General features: G+C 34.2%; 2 protein-coding genes across 9 annotated transcripts; one reads left to right on the top strand and one right to left on the bottom strand.

Annotated features, from left to right (window-relative positions):
- The first annotated feature begins 250 nt into the window (after window positions 1-250).
- On the top strand, window positions 251-5,706 carry LOC145602258 (uncharacterized). 8 transcript variants are annotated; one of them, XM_081658443.1, is made up of 17 exons: window positions 251-418; window positions 1,255-1,329; window positions 1,431-1,490; window positions 1,609-1,683; window positions 1,785-1,844; window positions 1,961-2,035; window positions 2,136-2,195; window positions 2,304-2,375; window positions 2,516-3,123; window positions 3,225-3,371; window positions 3,455-3,833; window positions 3,961-4,080; window positions 4,620-4,687; window positions 4,798-4,824; window positions 4,951-5,010; window positions 5,097-5,216; window positions 5,323-5,706. In XM_081658443.1, the coding sequence occupies exons 1-9, from the start codon at window positions 299-301 to the stop codon at window positions 2,918-2,920; spliced, it is 1,002 nt and encodes a 333-aa protein (XP_081514569.1). In that variant the 5' UTR covers window positions 251-298; the 3' UTR covers window positions 2,921-3,123; window positions 3,225-3,371; window positions 3,455-3,833; window positions 3,961-4,080; window positions 4,620-4,687; window positions 4,798-4,824; window positions 4,951-5,010; window positions 5,097-5,216; window positions 5,323-5,706. The 8 variants fall into 8 exon arrangements, with proteins under 8 accessions (XP_081514569.1, XP_081514567.1, XP_081514566.1 ...); XM_081658441.1 differs by having other exon boundaries at window positions 5,093-5,216; XM_081658440.1 differs by having other exon boundaries at window positions 4,798-4,850; window positions 5,093-5,216.
- Window positions 5,707-6,658: 952 nt separating this feature from the next.
- Window positions 6,659-9,242, bottom strand: LOC145602908 (uncharacterized). The gene is made up of 5 exons (XM_081659056.1): window positions 8,705-9,242; window positions 7,849-7,947; window positions 7,137-7,749; window positions 6,879-7,022; window positions 6,659-6,794 (listed from the first exon to the last, which is right to left on the bottom strand). Exons 1-3 carry the CDS (start codon window positions 8,957-8,959, stop codon window positions 7,669-7,671), a joined length of 435 nt encoding a protein of 144 aa, XP_081515182.1. The 5' UTR covers window positions 8,960-9,242; the 3' UTR covers window positions 6,659-6,794; window positions 6,879-7,022; window positions 7,137-7,668.
- Between the last annotated feature and the right edge of the window lie 11,672 nt (window positions 9,243-20,914).

The raw sequence follows: 20,914 nt of genomic DNA, 5'->3' as shown, positions 1-20,914 counted from the left end.
ACCAAGACAGTGTAAGTTTATTTGCGCCCCCTATCTGCTTCATTTCAGCGTCTTTTGATTACCTATTGTGTGTAGGTTATAATGTATTGATAATTATATCAATCTAGTGAGAGAATAGGTTGATATCGTTAATGAATTTCTCTATTGAACTCCAATTTGTTCTAGAGTTGTTCAATTTTAAATTATTTCAATTTATTAATCCCTAATTTATTTTTACACTATTTATGTACTTAATTTAACGAAAAAATTATAGTTCAACTAGCCTGTGTATCAATATTTTGTCAATGAAACTTCTAACATGGAGAATTTCAGTTTTGCAAATACTGTGGAAGACCCCCAATTGCAATCAAATTCTGCAATTGAAGGAGGAGGTGCGCAAAATGTCAATATTAATGAAACCACGCGGGGTGAATATAAGGTTTGTTACATTTGTAACTATATAGTTATATATATCATTTTGATCTCTTTATACTTTCTTAGTAAGTTCTATGAATCTAGTGAATGAGTTTGAATTATAAGTTTGAATTTAAGTTTGATATTTTTTATCTTCATATTGAAACCATATCAAAGTTTGATATTGATTATGCATTTCAAATATAATAAAGGAATTATTAGGGTATGTGTTTGAAGGGAACTGGGGTAACATACTTGTTTAAATACAAATTTTCGAGTGGTTAATATTTTAGGGTGATACCGGGTCATTCAAATTGCCAAAATCTTTTTGATTATGATTGTCTAGGCTAATTAAAGTTATGAACTTTTAGTAGTAAAAAAAATACATCAAACATATCATGATCGTTTTACTAATTAAGATACTATTAACTATGTTCGTTTAAGTTATGGTGCAATCAACATGTTATAATCATAGTAATGCAACAAGTAGTGAGTTTTCTACCATTTGCGTAGATGGAGACTATCTTGAATAAGAACAGCCCTAGTGTGAAAATTACAAAAGAGATTGTGTTAGGACTCAGGGCCAGAACCGCCACTCATGAGATTTTAAGAAAGGTAAAAGCATAATAGATACTTGTATAGCTAGTAACACAATATCAAGTAAATGATACAATGAACATCTATGCTGGTAACAGGTTAAGGCCGAGGATTGTATCAATCAAACCGGATCTGAACAACACCACATAATAGACCATCCCCCAACAGAGGTTGAATAAACCTCAGAACGTGTGGATTGGGCCGCTAGGATATCCAGTATGACAATGTGACTGTCTAATTTGTTCCCATTCTTTTATTTTACAGAATATTGCATCTGTAGTTGTTCCCTTTGAAACACCTGTTTCTTCGAAGACTAATGAGGCTGAAGCTTCATCAAAGGTAATACACTATCTGCCTTCTAAAAGTTTGATATTGACCAACAGAAAGTAGTAAGTGAGGTTGAAGATTTTTATGTTGCTACTATTGTCATTTGTGTGTAGCTCAAAGGTAAATTAACATTAAGGAGATCAGGAAGACCCAGAAGAGGGGATTCTAAGCAAGTAAGGATTGTTACCAGTTATAAAATAGGTTACTCAGCATTTGAAACACTGATCCATTACATCAAACAACTGATGACAATGCGACTGTCTAATTTTTTACCAATCTTTTGTTTTACAGAACATTGCATCTGCAGCAGTTCCATTTGAAACAACTATTTCTTCGAAGACTAATGAAGCTGAAGCTTCATCAAAGGTAATACACTGTTTGCCTTTCAAAAGTTTAATGTTGACCAAGAGAAAGTAGTAAGTGCGGTTGAAGATTTTTATGTTGCTACTATTGTTATTTGTGTGTAGCTCAAAGGTAAAGTAACATTAAGGAGATCAGGAAGACCCAGAAGAGGGGATTCTAAGCAAGTAAGGATTGTTACCAGTTATAAAATAGGTTACTCAACATTTGAAACACTGATCCATTACATCAAACAACTGATGACAATGTGACTGTAATTTTTTCCCATTCTTTTGTATTACAGAATATTGCATCTGTAGCAGTTCCCTTTGAAACACCTGTTTCTTCGAAGACTAATGAGGCTGAAGCTTCATCAAAGGTTATACACTGTCTGCCTTTCAAAAGTTTGATATTGACCACGTGAAGTATTAAGTGCGGTTGAAGATTTTTAAGTAGCTGTTATTGTTATTTGTGTGTAGATCATAAGTAAAGCAACATTAAGGAGATCAAGAAGACCCAAAAGAAGGGATTCTAAGCAAGTAAGGATTGTTACCAATTATAAAATAGGGTACTCAACTTTTGAAGCACTGAGCCATTACATCAAACAACTGTCACTTTATGTCTTGCGATATTGGTTGTTTTTTCAGGAGGCAGCACCAGTTTCGGATGTACGCCAAAAAAGAAAACGTGGAAGACCACGAAAACTTGGACCTAGAAACGTATGGAGTTATGATTTATATTTAAATTCCTTTTACATATATATTTGCCTAGCTTTTCGTTCCTTATGAATATATCGTTCACTGCGGTAATTAGTTCATACAAGAAATTGTTTCTTTATTCCTCTGTTATTGTGTTGCAGTACCCCATCTTCAGGTCATATCCCCACTTTGTGAGGAAGATTATCAAGAAAATGAGTGAAGGAAGGAAGAAGTTGTTGCAAAAAACAGTCTTCAAGAGCTTTCTCAACTTTAAAATTAAATATTTTGACAAGGATTTCTTGAATTTTTTATTTAGTCGATGGGATGCGGATAGACAAGTGTTACGTATCCGAGATGACTACGAACTTACGATAGATGAAGAGATGGTTGGTTGGATCACTGGGCTTCCTTTTGGTGGTATGACTTATGAGATTCCTAAAGTGGACAATAGTGATCAAAAGTTGAATGATTTGAAGAGTGAGTACAAAAATTCTGGGGGCATTAGCTTTGGAGTGGTGTATAACAAGTGCATGGATGTAAATGAGGACCGCAAGCAGTTTCTTTAGCATTTTGTCCTCTATTTTTTTAGGAACATTTTATGCACTACAACTAGCAACAATATTAGCCCTACCCACTTATGGTTGTGAAAAGAAAGCATATCTATGAAGCAAGGAAATACAATTGGTCCAAATATGTGCTTGACTGCATGATCAAGTATGGAGGAAGTGATCCTAGCAAGGGTTTTAAGGGGTCTCCTTTGGTTCTCATGGTAATCTAGTTTTGTGTTAATTATGTGAAATGTCTATGAAACCTTCTCTCATGTATCTTTTCCATTGAAAATTGCCCTATTGAACCTGTAAAATGTTGCAGATTGCATACCTTGATCATTTGAACATAGATGGCAACGGATTGATTTGGGACAAAACTGTACCTAGGATAGGTGCTTGGCAACAGAAGAATATTAACAGAGCTATAGCTGCTGATAAAGGGCCAGATGGAAGCTTTGGTGCAGCTAAGGTATATCAAGCGTATGCATAGTATGTTATTACTATTTAATATGTGATTGTTACTAATATTAGAACTTTGTTACCTGCTTGTAGGTTGTACATGGTGTTGTCTACGGAGAGGATTATCCAATTGGGAGGACATTTAGTAAAGAAATATGGCTTGAATATGATAGCTCAGGTTCGGGAAACAGCCGTAGCATAAGTGCCATGTAAAATACGTTAATGGTTTACATCGATTCTTATCTTATATTAACCATCCATAATAATTAACCTCCATTTTAGTGTTGTTACTATTATGCTCCTTTTAATATTATCCTTTCATACAAGTTCTTGTTGAAAAGCAGGACTCAAAAAATAAAAATGATAGTGCTGAGATAATAGAGAGAATCAGGAATATACCACACAGAGCAGGAAAGGCCAAAATTGAGCATAAAAAGAGAAAAAAGGTGGGAGTTATTCAGCTACTGATGAGGTAACTTGATGTTTTATGAGGACATTTGGTTACTAATTAAACAAGTATTTTTCCTATTGTGTATTTGATTTATTATTCTTTTAGACAATCTATTGTGTGGTTTACATTGTTTTTATTCTTACATTAGGCATCAGACAACGATCACTTTACTGATGGGAATGATAACTCAAATGATGAGAATGATGGTAACCAGGCGGTAAAAGCTATTGCCAAAAAAACAAGATTGAAGGCTACAAGTGGAAGTGAGGTATTTATGTATTTATTGTTTAATGTTTATGTAATTTGGCATGTAGTAAATGTTACTTATTAAGTTGTTAAATAGGAAGAAATACATTAAAATACAACGGCACAAAGTTGAAGAGATATATGGCGTGCTTTTATTTGAAGTGTTGTTGACTTTATATTTTGGTTTGTAAAGTTTAGGTTAGTAAGTGAATTTTTAAAATTATTCTTAAAATTGGTTTCCATTGGAGGAGATACATAAATTAAGTAGGGGCAAAATTGTTGGGGAGAGGAAATTTTAGAGTGGTATTTAAACAAGTTGTGAGGAGGTATTAGGTTTGAACTAGATGTTGGTGTTTAAGAGTTGATTTTATTCCTTTTATCTCTTGTTGAGTTTTCAGGAACAAGTTAGTGGGAAAAAGCCCAAAGATGGTGTAGAGAGGACCATCACTTCAAGAAGTGATGATGTTAAATGGTTACTACTTGGGTTACTAATTACTAAATATTCATTTTGAAACTGCTACTGACTCGATCAGTACTATGTGCCGGTTTATTTTGTAGCAGGATGTACAAAGTATTAAAATGGGCAAGAAGAAGATATCTAATACCGTTATTCTACAAGTAGTTCTGAGGTGTGTGGGTGTTTACAAAATATTTATAACGGAATTGATATGATAATGTTTTATTACATATGTATTTTAGTTAATAACTGATATATCTAACGTTTGTGTTTTTGTCGTAGGATCTTCCAAGAGTGGAAATTGGCCGAGTAAGTGGAAATGAAAACATATCCAGGTCGTCTTTATGCAGTGAAGAGGTTAATGTGGTTCAAACTAAAATTTGATTTAACGGTCTGCATTAAAAAGTACCTGATGTGTTTTTGTCACTATGGCAGGAAATAGTTGGAAACAAAAGCTCAAGTTCTGAGTTTTATTCAGCCGGCGAAGAGCTGTCGGTGGGTCTTTAATTATTTCATTTCTTTTGTTTTGAATCGATTACCTTGAAAATTATCTAACTTAATTCTTTCGCATGATAAGACAGATTTGCCACCCACCAATAAACCCAAGAACGAGGGTCCTAAGAATGTATTAGTTTCATGCAAAGATGCGCACCAACAAAAAAAAGTTAGATTTTAGTGACAGTGAAAGGGAAAATGATAGGGTAAGACACATTTGATGTCAACCTCTGCTCATGTTTTAGTATTAGTCAAGAATCTCATTACGTTGGTTTGATATGGCCATGTTACTAAATTACTTTTGTAATGTAGGCATCTTCTGGAAAGGATCTTTCAGAAAGCAAGATTGAAGCTGATAGCAAGGCAAGTACTGATATTCGTTCTAAAAAAGTGGTTGTTGCAATTCTTTGAAAGACCCCAAAATAAGAGTGGAAGAGTTTGATGTGTCTGAAATGGTCAAGGGTGTTTGATTTATAGGACAAAATAGTCATACCTTAATGCAGAACAAACCTTTAGGTGTCTTCTTTCATATTGAAGATAAGCTTGCTTTAAATTACATTGTGGTTATATCTGTTGAGGCCTATGTAGGCAACAGATTATACGTTGTTATAAAATGTCATGATAAAAATAATCCATATGTTAGTAGTAACAACTAAATAGTAATACCGTAACTCCAACATTAACTAAACTTCCCCACTTTGAGGATTGACTTATTACAGATTTAATTAGTAACTTGAACGATATTAAAATTTCTTTTCTAATAACTATAAAGGAAACAAATGAGGGGGATGAATTATTGAATTTACCTATATTATCCCAACTAAAATAACGTAAAGTGAATAAGTTTCTTTTATTTAATAACTATTTGGTTCAAACTGCATAAGTTAACTTCTTGTTATAGTAGTACCCTAAATAAAAAAAAGGGTTTTTCTATACATAGCCCTAAGGGCTATACATAAGCATTAAATAAACTCTTGGAAATTGTTTAAAATTAGGAATTCATGACAAAAACACGCGTAAATCAGTGTAATTAATGTTTTTATTTTGATGATTTCTTAACTTTTTACGATTTTTAGGTGTAAATTTAAATCTTATATGTAGCCCTAAGGGCTATGTACAGCATTTTCCATAAAAAAATACATCTACATACATTATATTTTTTTTTTATTTTTTATACCTATTATTCCAAAAGCTATAATTAAAAGGATTGCATACCCACTCACAGTCTGCTAAAGGTATAGGAGTTTGATTAGTTTCGAACCCAATTCGTGAAGTGGCAGTGACCTATAGCCGATCATGCCCATTAGACCCTTTACAAGGGCTTTAAGCATCTATCGAAGTCAAACTTTCTAAATGCCGGGGAAAGTCCTAGAAAAATGCCATGACTTTGTAAAACAAAAAAGTTTCAAAGATGAATATGCTGTACCACCCAACTTATCTTTTATCTGCATCTCCCACCCCATTATTTCCGTAAAATTTGTTTAATGGGTTTGTAACTAAGGAACTCAAGCAAATACACAAATATTTATGACAAGCAAATATTAATGGGTCACTTATATGATACTATGCAAACAAGTTAACGATACTGAATATTTAATTAACAGACAATACTGAGAAATGTAATCGAAACACAAATACATCGATGTTCAAACTGGTCATACCACATAATCATCCTTTCTTGTAGTAGGTAAATACTTTGCAGACAATAATCTGCACTAACAAATATTGAATAAGCACCTCTACTTTGTTGGGTAATCTTGACCATAAACGACATTTTCCACAGCCTGCGAACAACACAAACAAAACAATGAGTCAATTATTTGATTTAAAGAGTGTTCAATCTAAAAGATTATGAAATATTCAGCTACCTGTGCAGCACCATAGCTTCCATCACTTCACATGTCAGATTTTAAAGCATAATCAACATCAGATTGGTCTCAGTAGCGTACTCTACACGATGATTTATTCCATTCAACAGGTCTACCATGGGCAATTCGATCCAAGTAGATCACCTACATTAGGACAGAAAAATTGTGATCGGTATCAATTTGCCCGAATTCAAGTTCATAAGTATATGCTTTTGAACAAAGGTAACGCAACAACAATGAAATCTCAGACGGAATTACCACAAGTAGTAGGGTACATCCACCTAGGCCCTCTTTTGCCATGTTGCATTTTTCCCGATATTTGACTAACCAGTCTAGCACATACTTGCCCCAATTGTATTTGTAAGCCTTTGAGGCGTTTCCCAACATATATACGTGTAGGGGACTTATCCACCCTTGCTTTTGCGTGGGACATAGAAGGATACCTAAAGTGTATAGTAGGAAATGGCGTTGAAACTGTTTCTTATTTTCCTCAGACAGAATCATGTTGTACACTATAGACTCTGTTATAGCACCATGCATTGTACCTTGCTTGTATTTCATCTTCCATTGTTTGAACTCTTTCATGTCAGATTCTTCAGGGAGAAACAGATCTGGCCTAGCAGGAGTACCTAATACCCAACCAACCATTTCATCATCTATGGTGACTGATATGTTGTCCCTTACGGTAAGAGTCATGTTTGTAGCGTCAAAAATAGAGGTTATCCAACACTCAAACACAGGGTCAATATGGGTGATGTTTATCTTGAGCATATGTCTGAAACCCATATCTTTAACCCATTCTCGTTGACCCCTTAGACAATTTTTCAATGAGTTTTACATATCTTGCAACATCACAAGTTAATGATGGACACTGTTTGATAATTATCAATGTCACAAAATTATTCCTAAACAGATAATTAAACTGAAATAACCATACTATTACACATGTGTTAAGTCAGAGTAAACTAACCTTATTTCTTACAGAAGTAGGAATCTCTTGTTCTTCATATGGTGTTTGTTCATCAGCAGCATTAGCATTTTCATTGGCATTGTTACCAATTTCAGTGCTCTGAAACATCAAATTAAACATAATAATTATATTTTAGAATGGCAAAGGTTAGATTAGTATTGAGTAACAGGTATGACAAGCAAAGATAAGACAGAATATTACATGGTACAAGGTATGACCAACTAATGGACAATAGAATATTATTTGGTAACAAGTACCACCAACAAATATAATATGGAATATTAATTGGTAATAGGTTACATTAACATTGCTAACTTAAAAATCATTTGGAAATTACACAATTTAATGGTAACATTAACTAAAACCATATTGACAATATTCAGGAGACAGTGATCAAGACACATTATTAATTAAAAGTATATTCAAAATCCTCCGATGATTTACTCTACACATTTTAGAATGTTTAAAGACAAATATTAAAATTGAATTGAATAAGAAACACAACAAAAATATCAGTAGTAGTTCATAGTAAATAGAATATTTTTTCAAAACTCAAAATCCACCTTATTAATGATTAAATTGGCATTTAAAATTAATTAGAATATGCCATGCACTCATATCATCATATGTGACTAATAATCGTTCATGATTATGTTTATAGTTAATCTGGGTAATTCAAATTCCAAAGGGGAGTAATAACTTAATAGAATTTTGAACATCTAATTCAATTAAATTACGCAATTAGGAGCAACCAATATATCACTGTCGATTAAGAAATTGACAATAAAATTAACAATGCTGTGGAATAGGGTATTTATCAAATGCTTCAAAATTTAGATTTGGAAGGCACACTCACCTGTAGTTCTTCATCTAATTCTTTTAAGTACCTAGTTACAATCGGAACATTGCGCCGTTTTGGACCAACTGTTACGTGTTTCCTGCGGCGCTTTCCACTTTCATGAGTATTTCCGCCTGTTCCAGGACGTGGGGTTGAACTGGTGTTGTCAATAGATGCTTCAATTGGCGTTGATTTCTTCGACTTATCTTCAATGAAGATATTTACAAATCCTTTGGACAGCGCCATGCTTTTTAGGTGCTTGAAATCCCTCATTTTATCAACTACATGAAGCTCATTTGGTAAATCCTCAATTGAACCTACATACCTTAATTTATACTTAGGGTACCCCAATTCATGGATTTTGGATTTAAAATTATTGACACTGAATTCTTCCGTTTGAAAATCAAATGTATGATACGAGCCCCCAACATACCTTCGAATGGGAGTTAATTCCAACTTGCCCCCGTGCCACAGTTATCCTAGCCATTTCTTATTGAAAGTAGCAGTAGACAAAGGTGAAGACAGAGAGGTTGACAGAGATACAAGGATGGGGAGGGAGTTTGAGATTGATACAAGGGAAGATAGGGCAATTTAGAGAATACTCCAATAAAACGACAATCGAAAGAAATGGGTTAATAATTTGAAATTAGATTAAGTATCAAAACCAATTTTAGAAACTTTCAATCCCGTGGGCAGTTACTAGTTAACAAGTAATTCTCCTTATTTTATATATTTATTTTATTTTATTTTTCTTTAATTTTTTTTTTAAAAAAAAATGGAAGTTACTAGTGATATATACCCAGTATTTTTTAAACGAATTGAATATTTGATGCAATTTTTGTTTTTTTTTTTTGAAAAGAGGGATTTGATGTACTTTTTTTTTTTATTTAATTACATACAACCAATTAATCAATTAGGCATTATCACCATTGAAATTCATTTACGAAAAAGTCATCTAAGAAGCTCAAAGGTTAAAATAATAATTGAATTAAAATTTGTAACATCGACTTAGGGCCTGTTCATATTTACTTAATTTCAGTTCAGTTCAGTTCAGCTCCAATCTGTTCAGTTCAGTTCAGTTCCAATCAGTTCAGTTCAGTTCAGTTCAGCTCTTAATTTCCCTCTCACATAAAATATTCATTTCAGCTCAATTCAGTTCAGTTCAGTTCAGTTCAGTTCCAATCAGTTCAGTTCAGTTCAGTTCAGCTCCAATCAGTTCAGTTCAGTTCAGTTTAGCTCAATTCAGTAAATATGAACAGGCCCTTATTCCTTAATTGTTAATAAGTTACCAACTCAATATGGAGTACTACAAATGAAATAATCATTACCTTTTTTTTAATGTTTTCCTTTCATTTTGGGGTTTTCAATTATCTAATTAAAAAAAACAAAATTTGGGGTAGTAGTAAACAAGAAGTATTATACTGTATATTTTTTGGTATATGGTATACTTGTTTAGTCAAAAGGGTTTTGTACTTCTTGTTTGTTGTAGGATTTTAGTGTTTCACTCTTCTATATTGGTTATATCCCTTTGTATTCTAATTTACATGATAAATAAAAAACAATTTCCCTTTTTTCAATAACCTATATGCACTATATATATGTTCCTCCTTCCAAACAAGACTAGCTAGAGTGTATTCATTTATTATTTAAATTATTTATCGACTAATATTGCTTGTATAGAATTATAATCGATAGGTGTGTCACAAAATTTAAACTCTAACTGCAAAAGTGTCATCATTTACAAGAAAGGATTAAAAATAAACAAATAAGTTCAAAATTATTATCCAAAAATGTTACGATTTAGTTTTTTAAAATATCTAGTCCAAAAATGCACACTTGATTTTAGTAATTTGGATAGGAATCCATCTATGACTAACCTTTTCACTTTGGTTTTGTGTCACAATTTCAATTGTTTGTTATGCAAGGGAGTTTTGCTAAACTCATTTGTCATTCCCCACTATTAACAATTATTAATAACTGGATTAAACCCCATGCAATACATGATTGCTGCCTAATTATAACGACAAAAAACTTTAGGAAAAATAAACATCACTAAATAGTATGAATAGACTCAACAAATTTAAAAGGTGTGAAACATAATTTTTTTTACATAAAAAATATACAGTACAAAAAAATTAGACATGTCATAAATACGAGTAACACTTTTTGACTTTTTTTTTGTCTTTCTTTCGGTTCACCCTTTGGACTAATCCGGATTCGAGGATCAGTTTTGGGTGGTTAGATTCCAGTCTCCTCCCAATTGTTGTTGCGGGGGATATTTTGCCAAGTGTCACTTTGAGTTTCGACTTTAATAGTATGTAATTGATTGATTGATAATTGAGAGTGAGGGATAGCTCAAGTAGGTAGAGCTTCCCCCCCCCCCCCCCACCGCGGTTTCAAGAGATCCTGAGATCGATTCTCACCCCACCCTTGTGGCCTCTACAAACTACAAAAAAACAAAAAAAAAAAAAACAAAACAAAACAATTATTACTTCTTTGAAGTTAAATGTCACATTTTTATCTGATTATTTACTAATTTTTGAATAAACGTATTGGAAATAAATTATGTCTTGATTGGTTGAAAAAGGAATTAATTTCCAATGCTACTCTATATATAATTGCTACAATAATTTTTGTATTCGTGTGGCCCATCTGAGGTAACTTATTATTCAAAAATCTTTCAAACTTTAAATGAATATGGGCCGATGGAGATTTATTCCCCAGTTTATGTTTAAAATTGAATATCCCAATTCATATTCCCTATGGATTGCAATTAATTCCACTACGTATTTTTTGGGTCACTTGAACAGCATGTATTTAATTTCGTACAGGTATTGAGTGCATAAAGTAAGGTTTAATTTAGTTCCTCTGCTTTAACCTACGCACATCGGTACGGCTTTATCGTTTAAGCATGGCATCGGAAGCAAAATACTATTTCGCAAGTTCGAGCGGTTGATAGGGACCGAGGAACGCGGACGCATTTTATGGTCATCAAGAAACACCGCTCGTGTTCCACGGGTTTTTTCCTTTTTCGAATTACCGTCTGCGGTAGGGTGCTTGTGCCTCTTGTGCGATTAGTGCCTGGACCGGCACAATGTCAATTGTATTTTAATACCAATTAAATCTTACCTATACAGTAAATTAGAGTTTGATACCAATTAAAGTTGTTTGTCACTAATACAATATCTTACCTCTTTTTCAAATTAAATTGCATATCAAAATTGATTTTAACACAATTAAGGACGTATGGAGACTCGATCCCTACACGATTTATTGTATCAATATGTCCATAATACGGCCGCATAAACTCAAATCTGTAACACCTCGTGTTTAGCATCGGATTAAAACCTATATATGATACGTATTCCACGCGGTTTTCTTTTTTTCCAATCAATGTCTGCAATAGGGTATGACTTTATCGTTTGAGCGTGCCATCGAAAGAAAAACAACAATTTTGCAAGTTCGAGCGGTTAAGAGTTCGATAGGGACTAAGGAACGTGGACGCATTTTATGGTCATCGAGAAACACCGCTCGTGTTCCATGCGGTTTTCTTGTTTCCTATTGACGTCTGCGGTACGATAAGTGTGCCTCAATATACAGCCGATGAAAAGTGCAGGGAGGCCCCCCCCCCCTGTGCAATTAGTGCCCTGACCGTCACATTGTCAATTTTATTTGAATACCAAATAATGTTTACCGTTACTATAAATTAGAGTATGATGCCAACTAAAGGTGTTTGTCACCAATACAATTATCTTATTTAGTATTGAAATTAAATTGCTTGTCAAAATTTACTATAACACAATTAATGATGTATAGAGACTCGATCCCCCACACAACTTATAGTATCAATCTGTCCATATTGCGGTTGTGTAAACTTAAATCTTTAATACCACGTCTTTACCATCGGATTAAAACCTATATATGATACATAATCCACTCGGTTTTCTTTTTTCCAATCAATGTCTGCGGTAGGGTAAGTATGCCTTTAAGCTTTGATTTTAATGAAAAGGAAGGAAAAAAATAATGGAAATTAACAGGCTAATCCCACTGAACCCGGCTCGAGTTTAACTCGGTTTGAGTGTTACCCGATCCGAATTTTACTCGATTTGAGTTTCACACGAATTTGAGTTTTACTCAATTTGACGTTTTTATTCAAGTTCTTATGCTACAATACTTGATAATTAAAACCTCTACTTTCAACTGGATACAGATGAGACATGATTGACTTGATATTGACCCTAGAATAAGGTAAAAACTCAAACATTGTACAGAGTTTGAAAACAACCCTATTTGGATATGTATTTGGTGAACTCAATGAAAGTTCAACCAAGCACAAAAGTTATTGAATCGAATTTCACCAATTAAAGAATCATAGCATCAACCTATTCTTAATCAATTCGAACTTAACCGACCCGTAATCATCCGAATCGACCCGATATTGTTGTTGCCCAATTTTAACCCCAACTAATTAGAACCAATGTAACATAATATTTTTTCTTTCTTTAAAAATAAATGTAACATAATATTTTTGACCCAAAGATATCCGACCCGAACATGTTCTACCCAAACTACATCCGGTTATCTGAACTTACACCTCTACCCATAATAAATAACAATTCCTACTTTAATCCTACAACACAACCCAATATAGGCTGAGTTGAAACATTAAAAAAAAAAAAAGTATGTTTGTAATCCTTTGACTGTCGACCCTTTTCCCCAATTCACACTTCCAAATTAAGAAATTAGGGTTCTCTCATTCCACACGTACTCTAGGCGGCGAGACTAGCGGCAGCGAGACTAACGGCGGCAACTACGTTGTAGATGCTAACGGCTGACCTTCTGTTTCTCACAATCTTGATCTGTTAGTATTCAAGGTATATGTAAGTTCCAGACCGTTGATTTCAATTTTTATTGAAGCCAAGGTCGACTATTGATTTTGTTGTGAATATATTTTTTTTTTTCCTCTGCTATTGAGTATGATTAGTGAAGGATGGAATCCTTATGCTATTGGTAGTGGGTCAATGTGGTGCAAATGTGATAATGTTGTGCAAATGGTAAATAACTAAATAATAGTACATAGTTATTTTTACAATATACAGATGAAATTGTTCAAAAGGAATCAGAGTAGATATATTCAATGAGTTGATGGAGTACTAGCACAGTGTGGTGTTAATTTCCATAAATGTTTAGCTGCAATGCTCTTCGTTTATGTTTTATTTGACTCTCGTATTTTATGATATATTGGATCTAAGATGACTTACTTGAAGGACTCACAGACTGTCACTATCATGCAGTCTTATATCAACTGTTATTGCTTTTATGGTATTGATTGTGTTCTAGCTAGTTTAGGAGACGCCGCACTCAATTCTACTATAAAGGAAGAGAGGACGAGGGGTTTAAGTAGTTTTCAATGTTGGTAATTTAAATGTTTTATTATTTCCTACAGTTTTGTATTCATTGTTACGTAGTTATGGTAAATGGGTTGTCTGGTTTGGGCCTTTAAGCTTTGGGAACGAGTCACGATCAGGTGTAATCATATACATTATAAAATTAGTACTTTCTTTCAAAAACAACTCTGATTTGGATAACGTTTGGCTGGGTGTTACATGTTTTATACGAGTAAGGGAAGACTAAATATTGGCTTAGAAGAAGATTTTTTCCCTATTTAATTCTAATCAAAGAATACAACTCTCAATCTGTTGCAGAAGGAACACATTTTTGGTGGTGTAGTAGTACAATTGGCATAAGATGTCTGCTTACTTAGGATTCAGATATTGATAATGGATTGATCAACTCAGATCTATATGCTGTGTGAAGTTATACAGTCCCTTTGTACAAAGTGAAAGTGAAAAATATTAGAGCAAGCAGAGAATGTAATTAGAGAAATAGCCTCTTGGTCAGAGGGAGAAATTTGAAGTGGCAGAGGGCATAAAAACACACTAGTCTACTGTAGAGACTTGTAACTGTATTGATTAGGTGTGGTTTAAGTTTATTTATTGTGGTGTGTGTTTACATACTGAAATGGATTGGTTTATTGTGTCGGTTGATGATGAGAAGAAGAAGCATGCTGTGGTGAGCATTTTTTTACACCTTATTTTAAGGATTTAATATACTTTTTCGTTTAAACTAATGAAATTTAGTCCTTCTAGTGTCTTCGCTTTTACATAAGTGACCTCATTCCAGGGGGTACAAACAACGGAGGTTCGTGTTCAGAGATGCAATGATGAATCGAAGACTTATAAAGTTCAGCTCATGGAGGTGAGGGGTATATTTGGAAGAGATCTTCATTTTTTAGAGGGATGGCAGGACGTCGTCGAGGGAAATGGCTTAGTGAACGGTGATGTAATGATCTTGTCGCTCCAGGATGGTAATTTATTTAAGTTGGCACTTTGGAGGGGTGGCGTTGATATCACTATTGATAAGGGTGATGGTGATGACATGTTTGTAGTTGGAACACCTCCGTCATGTCGCCCAAAAGATTGTTGCTTTGAAGTCACATTCACAAAGGATTACAAGAAATCAGCTAGGATGGTATGATTTGTTTGTTTAGTATGCTACATATATCAATTCCTAATATTGTTTCAGTGTTACAATATTTCTCTTGTTTGTGTCAACCGCTACAGAATGTTACCGTTGAGTTTGCTAGGAGACACTTTAGTGACTTTATTGAAGATAAAAACTTAAAGCTTTATGTCAACCACAACCGCCGTCAAAAGTTTGAGGCAATTCTTTCCATTAACAGAGACTCAAAAAAACAAGATTTGCCTATGCAACATCAGCAAGGTCGGGGTCTCAAAGATGATTCGTAGTGTAGGAATCACGGTCAGGCAGACAGTCATCGTTCAATTGATTCGCAAGTGCCCTCTTCTTATGAAGGTGTCAACGGAGTAGCGTGTTGAAGGGTTCATTTAATTTTAATTGTGCAGTTGTATATTTATGATATTATGTGTAGTATGATTATTTTGGGTAAAAAATTCTGGGGCTATTAGTTAGGATAGAAACTTAAATGCTGAAATATTTTGGATCTTGACTCGAATGAAACTTCTGGATTGGGACCATGCTCTAGGACATATTGACAATGACACTTAATTAGTGAAATAGATTGTGAAATAAGATATGGTTTAAATATGTATGCAATCTGTGTATGTGTCTTCATTGTTCTTTGTTTATTGGGTTTGTGAGCTACATTTTAATTAAGCTTTATTGTTAAAGTTGCTAGATAGTGGAAGGTTGTTTTTTTTTTAAAAGGAAAATGAATTTTATTATTTTTTTAATTATTATTATTTTTTCTTAAAAAAAAATTTTTATTCAAAAAATCGATTTTTTTTTCTTCGTTACTGTTTGAACTCAGCCTAATTTTAAAGTAAACATTTAAGTTTAAGTTTCTATTCGGAATATGTTGGTATAGATACAAATAAAATTTGTTACTTGACAACTCTCATTTTGGAATATGTCCCAGTTGGTTAGGTACATGACAACTTCGTCCGAAAATGTGGTTGTACCGTGGAAATTCTTCTTATTAGGCGTACGCACATCGGTACAGCTGTATCCTTTAAGCATGGCATCGGAAGGACAATACAACTTCGCGAATTCGAGCGGTTACGAGTTCGATAGGGACTAAGGAACGCGGACACATTACATGATCATCGAGAAACATCGCTCGTGTTCCCCGCAATTTTCTTTTTACCAATACATGTCTGTGGTAGGGTACGTGTGCCTCTTTATTCAGCCGATGACAAGTGCGCCACCCCCCCCCCCACCCCACCCCACTCCACCCCCCTTTTGCGATTAATGCCCTGACCGTCACAACGTCAATTTTATTTGAATACCAATTAATGTTTACTGTTACTATAAATTAGAGTATGATACCAATTAAAGTTGTTGTCACCAATACAATATCTTACTTCGTATTGAAATGAAATTGCTTGTCAAAATTTATTTTAACACAATTAAGGATGTATAGAGACTCGAACCGTACAAAATTTAATGTATCAATCTGTGCATATTGCGGTTGCCTAACCTCAAATCTTTAATACCATGTCTTTAGCATCAGATTAAAACCTATATATGATACGTATTCCAAGAGGTTTTCTTTTTTCCAATCAATGTTTGCGGTCGGGTACGTATGCCTTTGTATTTAGCCGAAGACAAGTGCCAAAACCGTCACAAGTGTTTCATTTGTACACAAGTATTTACTTCCTAGTATTCTAGTGTAAGTCGTTTCATTCGGAGACTTGTATCAATTTTTATCCACCGGTGCTTGCATAGCCAAAGCTTTGAGTAATCGTCTCAATACTTGTCCCCTTTATGACAATTATTTTTTTAGTTCTTGAAATTGTGATATTAGAGCGCGAATTGAACAAGGCAGGGTTGCCCCATTGTTCATCCATAGTAAACTACAAGATCCCGGTAATGGGAACCACACCACCAGCCTCACTCCGACTGTTGTTAGAAAATAAATTAGTGGGCACCGTTTAATTTTTTCACAATATTTAAAATTTAAAAGTAACCAAAAAATTGTCCCTCTAATGAGACAGACGACATCATATCTCTTAGTTATAAAATAGTGTCCCTTCTGTAGTATTATTTGCACGAAAATGTCTATGGCAATGTTCACTTTTGTAGTGCACCTAAATAATTTCCAGTTACTAAACTACAAGTATTTTTACCAAACTAAAATGTTAATTTTGCGATGTAACTGTAAATCATAAGCCATGGGGTACACTTAAATTGATAAAACCGTATTGATGTGTGTACGACTACAAAGAAAACACTTAAGAGCACATACAATAACCATAAAATAAATCAGTTTTTACACAACTTCATTTTCGGACGAACTTGTTACATTGATGCTTGATTACACTTTGTTATGCGGTAATAAAACAATCTATCCAAGCAATAATACAGACAATCGATATAGTTTCAGTAGGTTTAAAAAAATGTAGTACACACCTTTTAAAAATAATTTTGAAGATTATATTTTTTTTTTTTTTTGTAGATATTTTGTTATGACAAGTTATATCTAAAAATAGTAAATTACGATGTTTTAAATGCATTATGTAAAATAGAAAAATTATTTTCAAATATTCATTGTTTATGTCTCTATCATGAGGAAACAATGCGTATTGTGTATACCAACGCTGATCAACTTACAGTTATTTTAAAAACATAACTAGATAAAATGTTATAAATTATGCCAGCAAAGAAATGAGTAAAATTAAGGCCGTGAGTATTACATTTGTAAAATATGAACCAAACAACAAAGAAACGTAAGATTCAGGCTGGCAAAAGGTCCTTTTAAAACAACATTTAAATGTACTTTAAAAATTAATTGGTAATACAACCTATCTTTTTTTGGGTGGCCACGTTGTAAGCTCCGTATTGCATCATTAAGTCAGTAGCCTCTTTTTAAGCTATGTGAACAATAATGTTACTGAGTACTACGTAACTGTAGACACCCATTTGTGTCTCCCCAAAACCAAACCCAGTGATGAATACCTTTCACATTGAACCATAATCGAATGAGGTGAAAGTGTGAAAAGTCAAATGTTGCGGTTAGTTTTTATTAAAATCCTTCTTTCTGTTATCGAAAACCCACTCTATTTTATAAAAACGTCCAATCCAGTTTATTTTGGTCCATGATAAGGGTCCAATAATAGTGTAGTTGGATGAGGCTTGAAAAGACATTTCCAACGATATATTATAAGCCCAATTCCGATGAATAATGAGGAAGTTATGGCCAAAATACTAAACTGGGCCCAAACCGGATTTTACCTACGACCCAATGATCATGAGGAGAGTCCAAAGGTTTAATCCTATTCCTAAACTAATTAGGATTGATTAGAATCTCCTATAAGATTCTAAAATATCTTAATTATCCTTTTTTGAAAAGATAAGATCATGGAATTTGATTTGAATATAAACTTTCCTTTTTTAAAACTTTCCTAATTCTATTCGGATTTAAAGATGTTCAAAGATAGTCAGATATTATTTTCGTGCCTCATATTTTTTATCCAAATTTTATATGGTTGGATAGATCTTGAAATTATCTTTCCAATGATATATATAATATTAAATCCGAGCTATAACGAAAAAGATATGAAAGATATACGAAACTCTATCCAAAACTGACACCCTTCCACTATTTCGGCCATATCTTTTTATCTACAAAAGATTTTAATCTGATTCTAATTGCATTAGAAAGTAGACTTCAAGAGATTTCCAACGACATATTATATGACTTATTTGGACTTTTGGATCAAAAGATATGATAAAAACAAAATTCGTAAAAACTGCTGTCTACGAGTTTTATTTCGATTTGAATTCGGATTTCTTTTCTTATTCTTCGACCTTCTCTTTTTTCTTATAAATAGAGGTCTTATCTCCCCTTTTTTATTCATCAACTTTCATCAACAATCAATTATCTCTATCAATTCTCTCTATTCTCTCTCTAAGCAATGTAGCTTATTTTTTTTTCTCTCTCTTTCTAAACCAACCCTTTTACAAAACACAATATTCCGCATTCAAAAGACTTAGAATCTCTTATCCAAGTTCGAAGTTGCTTTCATCCCACCATCCCTTATCCTCCACCATACCAAAACACCAAGCCCCCTGCCTCCTTCCACCAACAACACCAGCAGCAACAACAACTAACACAACCCACAGAAATTTTAGCCCCCTGCAGCCGCACCTAGCAACGCAACCAATTACAGCAGCCACCAATTGCAACCTCCCACAACCCACCACACATCACCACACTCACAGCACCGCAGCCACCAATTAATGCCGCCGCACACAGCAGCCACCAATCACCCCCGTAACAATCACCCAATCAACCTACAAAACCAGCCACCGCCACCAATTTCAACCACCAGCCATCGCAACCCACTCAATTTCAGCCACCCAATCCGCACCGACCTCAGCAGCCTCCCCTCTTCTAATTCGAACAGCAGCAACCCGCCACGATTAACCCCTAACAACCACCAATTAACCCGCAACTCTTGCTCCCTCACAGCCGCAAATGAGCTGCCACCACAATGCACCTCTCCGCGCCCCAATTGCAGGACAAGAACCACCGTCAGCCACCTCAAAGCCCGAAAAAGAAGCCCGCAAATTCACTTCAAATCAGCCCCAAATTTCATACCCTTCAGAGCGAACGCTCACTCAACCGAAGCGGCCGCTCCATTTCACTTATTTTCACCAATTCAAAACAGAGGCCTTGAGCGGCCGCTCCGAGTTTCGCGTGTGAGATTGTACGGATTAATGATTTTGAGCGGCTGCGATTTGTCCGATTAATCCAACGGCCGTGTTTAATGATGCTTGATGATGATAATGCTGATGATTGAAACCGGGGGTGATGATGGAGTTGATGATGCAATTTAGAGCAGCCACGAAGAGAAGGAGATTTGAGGGGGGGGGGGGGGTCTGATGGAGTGTTGATTTCGTGGTCTGAGGAAGTGGGGAATTTTGGGGGTTTTACTTTCCTTTTTTTATTTTCCTTTTGATTCTTTCTAATTTTATTTCTTTTTCTATTTCCTTTTCTCTTCTTTATTTTTATTTTCTTTTGTTTCTCTTTTCTTTTTCTCTTATTTTAGCTTGTATATAAATACCCCTTCTTGGGTTATTTTCTCTTAACTATCATCCATCTATTATTCCATTCTCTAATTAGTTTTAGAAGAGCTTCTCTCTCTAGGTTTAGCTTAGGGTTATGGTAGTTTAGAGAGACAAAGTGAGGGTTTCAACATTGTTGAACTTGGATTTTGAAGAAGAAATTGATCATCTTTTCTATAGATTTACATCTTCAATCAATGAGAATCTCTAACTCTCTCTCCTCTATTTTTATTGCTTTATTTTTATTATTGTTTTAGTTGTTGGTATTACTTGTTAATAATGTTGATTCTTGGTTATTTGTTAATTAATCTTGTTATTATCATGATTAGTGAGTAATTTCCCCATTAAGGGGATGGTTGTGGTGTAGTTGGATCTTGAGCATGTTCTAGGTTTAGAGTTGATTTATTTGTCATTAAAGTCTTTATATGCTTGATATTCTTTAATCTTCTTGCAAGTGCACATTGTTGGTTGATTAAAGGTGAATCTTTGCTAACATGGAACGGAAGTTGACTTAGTTAAGGTTCATTATTATCGATTGTTATTTAATGGTACGTCCTAGTATATGGTTCTAATGTGGAAACATAGAGGCTATGTTAGGAGAAGCCAATTGACCCCGGA

The sequence above is a fragment of the Chenopodium album genome, chromosome 21, assembly GCF_948465745.1.
Source record: "Chenopodium album chromosome 21, dcCheAlbu1.1, whole genome shotgun sequence".
Taxonomy (NCBI): domain Eukaryota; kingdom Viridiplantae; phylum Streptophyta; class Magnoliopsida; order Caryophyllales; family Amaranthaceae; genus Chenopodium; species Chenopodium album.
Note: the sequence above shows the minus strand (reverse complement) of the source record. Positions and strands in the feature narration are given on the sequence as shown.

Coding starts and splice junctions, on each gene's coding strand:
- LOC145602258 (XM_081658443.1), top strand. CDS start 299: ATGGAGAATTTCAGTTTTGCAAATACTGTGGAAGACCCCCAATTGCAA. Junction 419..1,254: donor CCACGCGGGGTGAATATAAG/GTTTGTTACATT, acceptor TTTATTTTACAG/AATATTGCATCTGTAGTTGT. Junction 2,376..2,515: donor GAAAACTTGGACCTAGAAAC/GTATGGAGTTAT, acceptor ATTGTGTTGCAG/TACCCCATCTTCAGGTCATA.
- LOC145602908 (XM_081659056.1), bottom strand. CDS start 8,959: ATGAGGGATTTCAAGCACCTAAAAAGCATGGCGCTGTCCAAAGGATTT. Junction 7,948..8,704: donor AATTAGATGAAGAACTACAG/GTGAGTGTGCCT, acceptor TTGATGTTTCAG/AGCACTGAAATTGGTAACAA. Junction 7,750..7,848: donor CTACTTCTGTAAGAAATAAG/GTTAGTTTACTC, acceptor ATTATCAAACAG/TGTCCATCATTAACTTGTGA.